This window comes from Ixodes scapularis, unplaced genomic scaffold (genome assembly GCF_016920785.2).
Source record: "Ixodes scapularis isolate PalLabHiFi unplaced genomic scaffold, ASM1692078v2 PGA_scaffold1__304_contigs__length_218370807, whole genome shotgun sequence".
In the NCBI taxonomy this organism is placed as follows: domain Eukaryota; kingdom Metazoa; phylum Arthropoda; class Arachnida; order Ixodida; family Ixodidae; genus Ixodes; species Ixodes scapularis.
Window position 1 is genome coordinate 63,944,881 of NW_024609846.1, and position 14,514 is coordinate 63,959,394.

The following is a 14,514-nucleotide window of genomic DNA, read 5'->3' on the forward strand; positions in this document are numbered from 1 at the left end:
ACGTTTTCAGCACGAAATGTGTTCTTGTCTACATTTTTAACGGTTACCGTCTATTTCATATCGTTTCCATAACCGTTCGTGTCGTTCAACTGCGCCACGCTAGAATTAAAATTCCTATAGCAATATAGTATACTAATTTTAAGTCTCTCGAGTTTATCATTAGAATTGATACGCGGCATCAAGATGATTCCACGTCGGGTGTTACTGGCGTCAGAGCGCGGTAGCGCTCCCTTCAAGAACGAATGGCCTCACAAAAGCTTCGCATTAGCCAAAACAGTTATCTACCTTCGCTTGGAAGTCAAGCTGAAGCGTTCATTCTTATTCGCAAAAAAGATACGTGTGGAACTACAAAGCCAATGCCAATTATCGTTTTTTATTTTATTTTTAGGTTTGTTAGTGCGCGGACACAAATACCAGTGGACAAAGCTCGTAGTACTATTATTCTCAGCTACGGGTAAATGCGACTGCCAATGTACTAAATCGCAGACCTGTGCAATGTATCGTAGTCGTCAGTCTGCATCCACGAGCTACTGCAGGTGGGGGCTATCAAGAGAAATACTTGTTCTGCGTCTTTTAATAAGAATATCAACATAGCACCACGTATCATCAAAATGAAGCAATTTACGTGATCCAATCTTTCAACATTTACCACAGGAAGCCAAACATGCCCGGGCACGTGCGAAAGACGCTTTAAAAATGTCGTATTCGAGCGAACAATTATGCCTTTAGTTAGTATCTCGCTTCTACGTCCAGAGGGGTATATTGTTTACATCAATGAGAGGAAAAGTAACCTCCGTCTTGGCGTTAATGTTAAACATGGCAGACATTTAAACAAGAGCTTCGAGAAATGGTACCGGAAGCGCCATCTGCTCTCGTGCCGGTGAAAACTGCGGTGCCGGTGAAGAGCTTTGAGGAACTGGGTCTGAATTAGTTCGGGATTGGGATGAATCGAACGCGCCAGAGCAACGGCCGTGCAACTTCCGGTTGAATCGGATGCGCCAGTTCTTGCGCTGCTGAACTAGTTCAGCCAGTTCAGGCGAAACGAACAGACCTTCTTTGTTCGTTAAACGTACTGCATTTTTCCTCTTCTTTCAGATTAATAATGGGCTGCGCAAAAGCAAGTCCGCGTACGTCTTTGAAGTTAAAGAGCAAGGTAAAAAAGAAACCGGGAGTCGACTCCTGCTGGCACGTAGCCGCACTGGGATTCCTGACAACGTTCTTCATCACGATCACCGTCTCCAACTCGTCTTTCTTCTACCTGGGTTTCATACAAGAGTACGGCGTCACCCGAGAGGCCGCTACGTGGCCCAGCAGCGTCATATGGGTGTTGTCTCACTTGTCCGGTACGTTGGCTGCCGAGGACTTTTTCAGGTCACTAAGCAAAGAAAAATGACCGTGCAGACGTATGAGGTAAATGCGATTTCACCGGAATATTTTAAAGCCGCCTGACTGTAAATTTAATATGGCGTTTTTATAAAGCAATAAATCTATATTAAGGGAACCTCAATGCCAAAATTTTATACGTCTGTCCGTCCGTGCATCTTTCGCTATATTTAGCGGGGAAATTGATGTCGCCCGACCTAATTCCTGATTCCGTTTACTTGCTAAATTTAGTTCGAAAATTGGTGTCATTTGATCTGACATTACATGACACATAAATCAACTAAAGTTTCCCGTTCAAGATAGCTGGAAAATTGACGTCACGTTAGTTTCCCTAGCGTCATCTATACACCAACTCAAGTTTCCACTCAATATGGCGGGGAAATTGATGTCACGTGGCCTGACGTTACAAGACCTTACAAGACCTTATTCTAAATCTCCACCAGATTGTGGAGATTTAGAATAAGACAACCGACTGCGGCGGTGTCTAGGCTCGAACTGTTGTGCGTGTCGCACAGACCTCGCGTGCCCCCCTTTAAGCCCCCTTTATTATCTTCAGTTCCCCACGCATTCGTCCACCATGCAACATTTCAACCTTTCTGCTCCAGTCGCTATAGGCTTCTTGCACTGACGTCACATCGCACACTTTTGAACACCAAGTAAGAGGAGGAGAGGGAAGCTGCTTTTGTAAGAATTTTGAGTGACAGGTTAATCTTCTATAATCTTCTGGGGGGAGAATAGCGACGCCTGTACAAATCCGGGAGGTACAAAGGAGGGTCCTGATACGAGGGGAGCTCCTTCTTCCCCTCTTCTTTGGAGGGCAACGGAAGTGACGTCCTGTGCAAGGAGCCTATATTACAGTGACGCCAAATACCTCACTAGGGGGAATGCATCCTACTCCGCTCATTTGCATTAGAGGGCGTGCCTGCTACGCCAATATTCCCCCTCGTGGTTTGAAAGTCGAGCCAAGTCGGACATTGGTGTACGAATGCGCGCCTTCCGAGTCGCTCTGCTCGGGCGATCGTAACAAGGAGCCGATCGCCGATGTGCCAGTAGGTTGGACGGTTGCAAGAACCGCGGATCGTAGGAAAAGGAAAAGTCCTTGCTTCGTTTTCCTCGGGTCCCACGCATGTGAGTAGACGCCATTTATGATATCCCGTTCCTGTGCTCAATTGATGTCTTTCAACTAAAGGATGTTGTATATCGTTTCAGCCGCTTGGACTGTGCAGTTCGCTGCAGGCGTGCAGATTTTACGCCGTTTCCAAAAAGCGTGGGCTGGATCAAACTGAGCCGCATTTTTTGATAAACAAACGTGTGTGCTCCGATCACTTTCAAGAGGACGACTTCAGCAACTCCTATTTGAAGAGTCAGGAGTGAGTAATTTCGAGATAATATTGAAGTGTATGTGTGCTCAAACATTTTTTTTTGTCACGTATATCTAGGGAGACTATCAGAGATTGAAAGAATCTAAAGCGCGAGCTCTCTTTCTTTAGATGGCTTAGTACTTCCTCGTTCTCCATAGGCTATGTTCCTACAATATCGCTAATACAACTAGAGCCCTACATGTCCACGGAATACCCGCGGATCATCCGCGGATATCCGCAGTGAACTGGCGGATGCGGATAAAAATAGAGAAATGTTTGGCGAATTGCGATCAGATGCAGATGCCAGGGGCTGCGGATGCAGATCAGATATGGTTATCAGTGGATGCGAATTTACACATTTTTGCCGAGACGGCCCATAAACGTGTGCGACCGCAGAGTGTAGAGTGAATAAGCGAGTGGCACTATTATGTGCACCATCGAATGTATTGCAGGAGCAAGCTAGTAGATAAAAGGGGCCAGTCGGAGAAACAATCGTTTTTTACATCCAGAAATATTCCATTATCACCAAACATCGTTTTAAAACTTTCTATCTCGCTAAAAATGCTGTCCCTAGAAAATGTAAAACGTGCAGTAGCATCCGTCGTCCAGGGAAAGCCTATTCTTATTGGGCAGGAGAAGAACGAAAAGCGTTCTTTATAGAAAGAAAAAGTACAAGACACAAGATATTAGAAGCCTGCAAATGGCTTCTTCGTTTACAAGTATATCGAGAAGTCTGAATTCAATCCTCAGGAGTGGTGCAACTTGAGCCAACACAAGTTTCAGCACCGCATTCTTGTAGCGCAGTTTGTGCATTGCACCCCATCATCTGCACTAACGAAGAGACTTATAATGCAATTAAATGCGAAGGCGCAAGCGAGCTGGACAAGAGAGGCTTCTCATTATAGGGTATTAATTTAAGAGAGGCAAACTTGTCCGAATCTATTCATGTTGACGATATTCTGTTTCTTCTACGCAGCAACCTCGACAAATGAAACGTTGCGTGAGCGTGTTTTCTTTGCTTTTGCTTTTTTCTCGATATAGTTGGCACTGGGTTGTTTTTTTAGGTATATGGTTCCGAGCATGCAGTTCAGGATTCGTGTTTAAAACTGAAACCGATGGGAGGTGTCATCAATATTGAATATTGTAATATTTTCTTAGTGGTGTACTCGCGCCTTATTAGGCATACACGAGTAATTTGCTGCGATGAGTGAGCGCCTGCCCCCCCCCCCCCCCCCCCGGCCCATCTCTTTATTGTTTGGCCTAAATAAAATCATAGAATGTTATTAATTTGTCCTCTGTTAATTTTCATGCTTATAAAATATTCATCTGCTTGAATTGCGTTCTACAAAGCAAACAGGAAAATAACTATATTCTTCTGTACCCCCAAGACGCATATTTGCGTGTAACTGTAACTGACCCACAAGACGATCTTATAACTGCGATCATCTTTCCAGCGATGCGAAGTGTCTCTGAAAGGATGACCGCTTATTTTATAAATACGATAGAACAGAGTACGATCAAATGTATTTAACCGCCCTATTGAAAATTCTCATTTGTATGAGAAATGTCTATGTCCAATAAACTCATATGGATCATACAAGATATATAAGAACATATAAGAACCGTATAAGAACCATATAAGAACTATATAAGAACAATATAAGATATATGAGAACATACAAGCACCATATAAGAAAATAGTGGGAAGTTTCTTATAAGTTTCTTATGGGGTTCTTATATATCTTATATAATTCTTATATAGTTCTCATATAATTCTTATATGGTTCTTATATGTTCTTATATGTTCTTATATATCTTGTATGATTCATATGCGTTTATTGTACAGAAAAAATTTCTCATACAGATGATTTTTTTTACTAGGGCGTATTCTGACACAGGGCTCCTTTTTTTTACAAAGGTAAGCAGACGGTTTATAGTATACCATCCATGTGTTTTTTTTTATTATTTTTAATTTATGCTTGATTTTATAATCAAAAATGAATGTGCCGATTAAGGGTCGGATAGGGTTCCGAATTTTATGAATGCGGATACAAAGTCTGCATGTGCGGATCGGATGCGGATACAATTATTAAAGAACATGGCGGATGTGGTTCGGATACGGATAGGAAGACTGCGGATACGGATCAGATTTGGATGATCAAACTGTTATTCGCGCAGGGCTCTACTAATAGAATCGTTCGGACTAGTTCAAAGTGTCCAGTTTTTCAAAATAGTTCTTTCTGCTGGCGAGCAGCTTTTCACGTCTTAAAAGTTTATAGATGCAGAGCTCTCGGTATGAAAACATGCTTGGAGCTCGACGAACCCATTAGGAAACAAAATAACACGTTTTCAAGCAGGATGCTTGTGTTGGCATTGGTGGTGGGAACTCTCTCACAACCAGTACCTTACGATACCATGATATTTAAAAATAGTGTATTGTACACCACAGGTTGAAGCAAAAAATCATGCCATCAAGGAGCTCGGCCAACGCATCTGAAAAACAGGGCACCACTATAAGCAGGAATCACAAGAACGCCGCCTGTCGTCAAAGAAGTTAGCAAAGAATTAAGCATGTGAAGATTGAGTTGGCTGAGGAATAATGCATTGTCAGTGTTTGTATGATACTGTCCATTTTTATTTAGCGGGTGTCCCAAAATAAAGCTGGAGATACGTAATAAAATGGTCTGCAAACATAAGCGACCTGAGATATAAAGCATGACTGTTTCTCGAATACGTGATTTACTGGTCACATTCGCGTAATCAAATTCTAAGTCTCGACTCTGATTAGAATACTAAATAAAAATACTATGTCACAAGACATTCTTGCAACTCGTTTTTTTATCGTTTTTCGAGTTGAGACTTAAAACGTTAATGCGCTAACGTGACCAGTCCGGGACGTAGTTGAAGAAATATGCGTTTTAAACGCGAAGTCACTGATTATACTTTGTCCATTTTAATTCAATCTATTTTGGGGACACTGGTGAAATGATTTCTGACACCTATCACGTCTTTCTGAAGATGCTTGTACTGCGAAAAAAAAAATACTATTGGACTATTACATTTTTAAAGTTGCAAAACTCATCATTGTCTACGGGTTACTTTGCGTGTTCATAAAGGCCCCGTAGGTTACATTACATTTTGGGGTTTAATGTGTCCACAAATTTCTAAGTTTTATAATATCTCATCAACTTTTGCTATTTTATTTAAACAGTTGTGTATTAAGACGCTTTAAATGATATCATTTCCCAAATATCCTTTCGCTCTAAAAGTGTTTAGGGAACAAGTTACGACACATGTTGACCAAATACTTGCATCGGTCGAACGACCTGTTGCTCGCCCTTTGCCAACGGCGAATGCCTAAGAACCGCGACCTCCATTTCGATAGGTGGCGCCTCCCACCACTCCCAATTCGATGCGGAAAAGCCCAAGGTTGCTGATCATCTAGTCATTCAAATTCCACCAAAACTGTCCGAGCCGAGGCCATTGTGTCATCGGGGAGTAGAATGTACTCTCCCTAGTAAAGTATTTGCTGACGCCACTCGGAATCTTGACCTATGTAAGTCGGCCTCTGTTTTCTGCCACCTGTCGAGAAATTCGTTTTTTACCAACTAATTTTCATTTTTATGTTCTATATTATTTTTACATTAGTATCTTGGGTATGATCATGTATATTTTTGCTTCTTTCTTATAGTGTTCTCGTGGAGGTGTCCAATATAATGACCACTGTGGTTGTGTTTGGGCAATATACGCAAAAAATAATATTATTAATATTGGTATTTGTTCGTAATAATCTCGGATTCAACTTTTTTTATTATGCTCCCGATATTAAAATGCATCAGTCGGACGACATGTATTGAGTCAATGATTGGTGTACTGCAAAACAAGTTTTTTCTAAACCCTTAAAAAAGTGATAACAATTACTCAAAAGACCCAGAACGGCTCTTTCGCTTGTCGTATCCGGGGAGATTTACTGCCTTCCGTGAGACATCGGCTTTAGACTTGATTCAAGCCTACGTTTTGATGACCACGTAAACAAAATAGTTGGAGCGTTTTCAGAAGCCCTGGGAATGGCATGTCACTTAACAAGGGAGACGGACAACTCATCTGCCTGACACTCTATTGTTCATTGAGTTGTTCCAAGTTAGAATACGCATCAGTTGTGTGAAAGGGCATCTCGAAAACTAACTCGTTAAGAATATGACGGGTGCAAAAAATGCATCTCCATATTAAAATCTTTGTACTTGAATTAGAATGAGCATCTGAACTATGAGGCAGTGCTGGGACGCGCAAACTTACTTGCCCTTCAGCAAAGGTGGGAGAAAGCAGACTTGTTATTCTTTTTTAAAACTCTGCATTGTTTGATTGATGCTGAAGTGTGCATAAGTGTCCCGCGAGTAGCTACACGGCTCCAAAGTCATGTATAAAGAGTGTTTTACCAATTGAAGGCGCGGCTAGAACCAGGGCGTCCACCAGGCGCAGAAAGAGGGCTCGGCATGCGCTCTTGACCAACCAAAAGCCAAATAGAATACCCTAGTGGTGGTTGCGAGAAACAGTTTTGATCATAGGTATATATTTATTTATTTCATAATACCTTGAAGGCCCCGTTACAGGGCATTACACAAGGGATGGGTCACTAATAGTTTCAATATAAAAACAGTAATACAAGCTCGTGAGCAGGAACACAATGAATGACAAACTGAACATTTTAATATAAAACATAGGGATGCAAACCGGTGAGCAGCAATAAAAATACAAATAAACACAACAAATAATAAAAAAGTAGATGAAGGGCACGATATTAACATGTTAAGACTCAGCATTATTTGCACAGGGATCTAAATGTTCACCTAGTAGCTTTTTAAATATATCCACATTGTTAGTTGTAACTATGTTATCAGGTAAAGCATTCCATTCTAATATTGTCAAAGGAAGAAAAGAATTGGCGTAGGAGGTGGTGGAGACAAATATAGGCTCTATTTTACAGCTGTTGTCTAGTCTTGGGAAAAACGAAATGGGACGTGGGAGTAAAATTTTTCTAAGCGTAGGGTTGTGGTGGTAGATCTTGAAAACCTGCGTCTATCGAGATATCTTCCTTCTTAAAGCGAGCTCAGGAAGATTCGCTCGCTCTCGCAAACCAGAAACACTAGTGTAAAAAGAATAATCAGAATAAATAAATCTCAAACCTCTGTTTTGCACACTTTCAAGTTCTCGTTTGAGGTAGTTCTGCCACGGGGACCATACGGATGCAGCGTACTCTAGCTTGGGGCGGACTAAATTTAGGTATGCGATCTGTTTCACTTTAGGGGGGGCGAGTCTTAAGTTCCTTCGTAGAAAACCCAGTGTGCTATTTGCCTTAGCGATTATCTGATTAATATGAGTGGTCCATGTTAAATCGCTGGTTATATGAAGACCAAGATATTTGTAGGATGAAGCACTACTGAGTACAGTGTCGTTAATATTGTAGGTGTAAGAAGATAGTGACAAAATACGAGAAAAGGTTAGCACTTTACATTTATCTAAGTTCAACGACATCTGCCACGTGTCACACCAATGAGCAATGGATGATAAGTTGGTTTGCAGGGATGAATGATCGTCAGTATTCGTGATTGTGCGATAAATTACGCAGTCATCTGCAAAAAGGCGGATGGTGGAAGAGACACAGAGAGGGAGATCATTAATGTAGATTAGAAAAAGAAGTGGTCCGAGTACGCTTCCTTGAGGGACGCCTGATGTTACGTTAGTTCGAGATGAGTCGGAGTTATTTGCGACGGTGTATTGAGAGCGACCAGAAAGAAATTGTGATATCCAGGCGATGATAAGGGGATCAATTTTAAAATACTGAAGTTTGGTCAAAAGACGATTATGAGGTACTCTATCGAAGGCTTTTGCAAAGTCAAGAAAGATGGCATCGACTTGTTTTTTATGGTTAAGGTTAGAGTGAATGTTATGTACGAATTCTAGGAGTTGCGTTTCACATGATAGTCCTTTCCTAAATCCATGTTGATTAACGTTGAGAAGGTTATTGGACTCAAGGTATTTTATGACGTTTGAAAATATGATGTTTTCAATAATTTTGGATGCGATACTAATGAGCGATATGGGGCGATAATTAAGAGGTGAATTTCGGTCTCCGGACTTGTGAATAGGGATGACACGGGAGATTTTCCAGTCAAGGGGAATGTAACCAGAAGCAAGGGATTCACGGAAAATGTCAGACAGGAAGAGAGATGATATGTGTTTGGTGTTAAATAGTATCTTGGAATTGATGAGCTCATCCCCTGTACTTGAGGTAAGTTTCTGATTTTCGATAGTTTTTAGGACACCGAACGGGTTAATAGTAATCGCTTCCATTTGTGGATGATTAGGAATATGAAGCTTCGGAACAGTGTTAAGGTTTTCGTTGGTAAATACAGAACAAAAATATTTATTTAGGCAATCAGCACACTGCTTGTCAGTTAAAGCCAGTCCTTCGCTGTCAGTGAATGCGAGAGGGGTGAGAGGTTTAGGATTGATCATATTCCAGAACTGTTTAGGATTATCAGACAATACTTTTAATAGGTCTTTTTCATAAAATTTCGATTTTGCTTTTGTAATTTCTTGCCTGTATAATTTTTCACATTCTTCATATTTATTCTGTGCTTCCTTATTGGCGGGTGATAGCTTAGCTCTTTTAAATAACCTCTTCTTTTTGTTGCCTATTCTCCTAATTGCTTTAGTAAACCATGGATTTTGTCCGTCGGTTTTAATATTAACCAGGGGTACGTATTTCCGGGCTAAAAAGGATAACTTATTTTTAAATTGGATCCAATTTTGTTCAACTGTGCGCAAGCGAAATGATTCACGAAATTGATCATAAAAGATTTCTAATTCTGCGTTAATTGAAGCGTAGTCAGCTTTATTATAATCTCTAATCTGTTTCTGGTGAGGGCATCTGCGTTTAATAGGGAAGGAAAAATTAAAATGTGCTATGAGGTGATCACTGAGCCCAGGAAGTAATGAAAGGTTATTAATAATACCAGGATTTGTAGAAAGACAAAGGTCCAGTATGTTGCTGCTCTGAGCAACGATTCTTGTTGGTTGATTAATAAGCTGTTGGAGGTTGAAATATAGTTTTAATAATATAGTATATAGTTTTAATAAACGCGCAAAAGTTAAATGTAGTAATCCAACATGGCTGAAACTAGGGTGCACGTGATGTTTTGATCACGATCATGAAGTTAGATGTGAGAAAGGAATGTGTGCTCAACTCTGTTTTGCTCGGACAGAGTGTAAGGACTCTTACTGCAGATTCATGGCCACGGCTCCCGGTGTACAAATTATGTCGATCATTCTCTTCCAGCATGATTGTAGATGACCGCAATTGAAACATCCATGCACCATATTTTCAATCACCGAGAGTTACTCCGACGCACTTATTAAGTTTGCGCCTCGCGACCACCGCCAAGGTATTATTTCCGGCTTCTGGTTGGCCACATTGGAATTTGTGAAGACGCCTTGGAACATGCTCAGCATGTTTTCGGTCACTGGCGTTTTCTCGTTTGCGTCTGTCACTTCCCAATGGATGGCCAAATTCTGTATATATGCAGCTCTGCACGGCTCCCATCGACATTTTACACTGCGAGAAATCTTAGTCAGCTGAACCCAATATTTAGATTGTTCAAGCGCTAAAACTGTTACAACGAACCACTGGATATTTTAACACCTGCTTTCAGAAGTTTGCTAAATAAATTGAACTCATGGTGGAGTAGCCATGGAGCTAGGTAACACGAAAGATGGAAACTTAAGGCCTCAAATATTTTCCTATGCAGTTGCTTCTCTTTCGACATACTATATGAGGCGTATTTACTTTAAGGTGCTGAAACGGAATGAAATCACCACTTTATTTTTCGTTGTTTTAAAGCCCCCTATTCAAAACCTTAGACGTTTGTACTACGTTGGAAATGGCTTAAATTCACTAGCGGCATTATGTGATAGATAATTATTTCTTACATTTTTCTTCAAGAAACATTTCTAGCGATTTTTCACCATCTTAGAAGGAGATAATTACATCCTGCTTCTAAGGAAGGAGTCAAAACTGTTGCATGTTAAAGCTTGCGCACAGTCGGAAGGCAGTGACTTCCAATCATGAATAGTTCAGTGATGTGATTGGCCTAAGCCGTTTTGGAGCACCTTTCGGAGCAGCCAAAACAGTGTTTTGGAGCAGAAAAAGTGGCCTTTGGAGCAGCCGAAACAGTGTTTTGGAGCAGCAAAAGTAGCTTTTAAAGTAGATATTCTAATAAAAATAAAAATATTTGTTTTAAATGCTGGACACGCGAAGGGAATCTTGCTCGCTGAAATAAACCAATTATGGTCAAGTTTGGCCACCTGGGAGTCTTTCAAGATGTAACTGAACTGCCAATGACATGACACATTTCTTTTTGCTTTTCAAAACATTCTGCAAGGCTGGAGCAAGCTTTGCTTTAGCTTAGGGTAGTAATGAATGTCCAATTTCAATGTCTCCAAAGAGACATTGCGATATCCCACAAGTGTACAGTGCTGTAGGCGTTGCCAAGCAATTCCGAAAAACCGCTTGCTACCGTTTTACTGATTAACGACGTGCCAGATTTTCGTCAAAAGTAATTAAATGTAAAACAATGAATTGCAAGCATCCAGGCTGGTGCCTCTGTCATGCAATTATGTTTGCATCGTTGGTTCGCATGCATGTGAGGGCCACTCCGGCAGGCTTGCAGGTGCATGTGATTCATCGCGCTAGCGAAACGGCTGTTCGATCGAAACCAAAACCATGCCTCTCCGCTCCGTCGCCAACTGGTTGCCAAAAGTCTATGCAAATTGTAACTGCCCAGCATGCGACAAAACAGAGTCCAGCGCCGCATGCTTGCAAAGCCGGCAGGCGAGGCACGAGCTAAACACAGAAAAAAAGAACCTGAGCGCATTGATGCAAGACATTGCGAGCCAGGGACGCTTTGTGCAACGACTGAACTCGAGACAAACAAGCGTGCTCTGAGGGTTCAGCGTGCAGACATTCCCTTCTTTGCTTTAGCTCACTTCAACTTTTCTTCACGTCACATTTTTCACGTACCGGGGTCCCTCTCGAAAGAAAGCCCACCAAGAGAAACCTAGGTAATCAATAATTCGACACAGCAGTCTTTGAGTTAGAGAAGGATTTTTGTAGCAGCGTATGTTTTAAACAAGAACATGAATGTTGATGAACATGCGGCGGTCCTTATGTTTCAGTTTAGGAAGCACCATATCTGCAATGTCGTGTGGCCATTGATTTCAGGAGCGAGAGCTTCAAGTCAAAAAGCAACTCCCGCCGCGCCGAAACATAGTTTCGTTTCACAGCGTCACGTCATGGCTGGTACCCAGCACGCTAGCGTCGCAGCACACACACACACCGCCATCTATCGTTAAAAAAACGAGAGACGAGACTAACGCTTACGAGACGACGAGAGCATGAAAGAAAAAACGGCATGGCGGAAAAAAACCATGCAAAAAAAACATGGACGATTGATGCAGGGTATTTTGTGTCGGGCGGCCGTTTGCACCACCTAGCCCATGTATGCTCAGTTACGGTACTTAGCTAAGTTTCAGTTTTGAAAGGCGACCAAAATTGGCCCTTTGGCTCAGGCTTGGCGCAGATTACCCATATTTTGGCAAAATGTAGCAGGATGTAGCAGGGTTAGCCCCTTGGCGCAATTGGCGCAGCCATCACATCACTGATAGTTCGAACAGAATGAGAGTATTTAAATGAGTTATTTTTTGGAGCAAACAACCTGACGTCTTTCAAGTGGTTTAACATTGCTTAGCGCTGGAGGTGGCAGAATGTACAAGTTTTTGTTTAGTCTCACCCAACTCGTTATTGTATATTTTATAAATCCTGCTCGCATTCCATACCAACGAGCTTCGACGGTCAAGTTTCTTGACTAAAACGCACAGGGAAATCAGGCAAGGCGAAATCAGGTAAGGCGTTTACACTCGACGAAAACAAAGAGACAGAACAAAACAAAAATCATTATGCCATACATTCACAATTTTTTCTCACGGACTGAAGAAAATGGCTAACCGAGTAAACTTGTGAATCATCGTCTCAGCTCCTAACAAACTTCGCAGCTCGTGCAAAAATGGAAATACTCCACAATTAAAACTGTCGGCAGCAAAGAGAAGCATAAAAACACCGTTGTCCCTTGTACAGAGAAGATGGTGCACTTCTTTCAACTCTTTTGTGGAAAATTATGTATAGCTCAGACCAGAAGGTGTCTCAACAATCGCCTTCGTGAACATAACAACACACTCACCAATAAAAACTTCGCACATTTAGGCATCCAATGTCGAGACTGTGGCTGCTCAGTGCTGCAAGAAACTGCGTCGTTCTCGGCAAGCACCACAACCAGCTATGCGATGATCAAGATATCCCACAAGCTACAGTTCTACACACAACTATAGGAGACGACATCACGATAAAGGAGCTGCTGGCTATTGCTCTGGCCATTACCCAGCATCCCCGTTACATAATCACAGACTCTCACGACGCCTGCCGGGCATACCTATGTGGTCTCATTTGCCCGGACGCACACCAGATCCTCGACACCCACAAACCACGTGAAGGGAACCGGACCATCAGCATCATCTGGACTCAGTCCCATACTGAGACAGAAGTGAGGGGTAATGCCTGAGCTCTTCACTTGGCACGCGAAGAAGCTGACGCCCGTGTCATGGTTTCAGGGGACGAAGACCCAGACCAACAACCGGACCCCCCCACACCACTCACCACCTAAAAGAACATCACCACTTACTATCGGGTGCAACGGCGCACTCTACCACCACCTTTTCAGACGCTTGACAAAAGGGAACAGGTCAAGTGGCGCTTGCTCCACACCAACACTCACCCAACGCCATCCAGACTCAACCTGCTTTACCCCCAGCCCTACCCCTCACCCACATGCCCCAATTGTCAACAGGACCGATGCACGATCTACAACATGGTCCTGGCCTGACAGAAACATTCAAAACGACAAGACGCAGCACGGCTTCAATACCGCCTCAACTCCTGAGAGACATCTTGGTTTTAAAAGCGCACAAAAGACGAGGACAGAGTACCCAGGCAGCACACCAATGTCGGTCCGACATTGGCCTAACATTGGCAAAGACCGGCCTCAATATTGGACAATATTGGAAGCGCTACCCTTTCCAATGCTGGCCCAGTGATCGGTGCCAATGTTGGGCCAATGTTCAGATATCGTTCCAGCCGATGTTGGCCCCATCATTGGTGCCAATGTTGGGCCATCGCTAAACCATGGTTCCAGCCAAGGTGCTCCCACATTGGCGAAGACCGGCGTAATATTGGACAACACTGGAAGCGCGACCCTATTCAATGTTGGCCGTCATGCTGACTTTTGGCCATCGTTGCACTCGCCCAGCTCTTAGAAAGTGCCCTCGCAAAGTTGTTTGCAAAAAGGAAGGTAAACAGACACAAGGGATTGTTTTGAAATCTCCTAACAGTTTATTACACACAGCTTATTCTGTAGACAAGCACAATCACAGCAATTCGTAATATGTGAAGAGGTACTACTCAGCTGTGATACAATTAAAAAGACTGCAAAGCAAGCAACAACCGGGGTAATTCTTGGGTAGTGTCCAGTCTCCCGGCAGCTGACAGAATTGTTTCGCTAAAATACTACCACTGGTCGCCCCACATTGGCGGCTAGTGAAATGCAGTTCATCGAACTACATTTCATAGACAGATCGTTTCATCAACACGCGATGTTTCATA

The 14,514-nt window shown here is 42.4% G+C and overlaps 1 protein-coding gene across 1 annotated transcript in view; it reads left to right on the plus strand.

Moving 5' to 3' along the window:
- Positions 1–1,102: 1,102 nt before the first annotated feature.
- Positions 1,103–14,514, plus strand: part of LOC120850425 (monocarboxylate transporter 13-like) — a 32,782-nt gene continuing 19,370 nt past the window's right edge. Inside the window, exon 1 of the mRNA XM_040222903.2 lies at positions 1,103–1,343. Within this exon, the coding sequence (XP_040078837.2) occupies positions 1,103–1,343 (241 nt within the window). The remainder of the gene's footprint in view (positions 1,344–14,514) is intronic.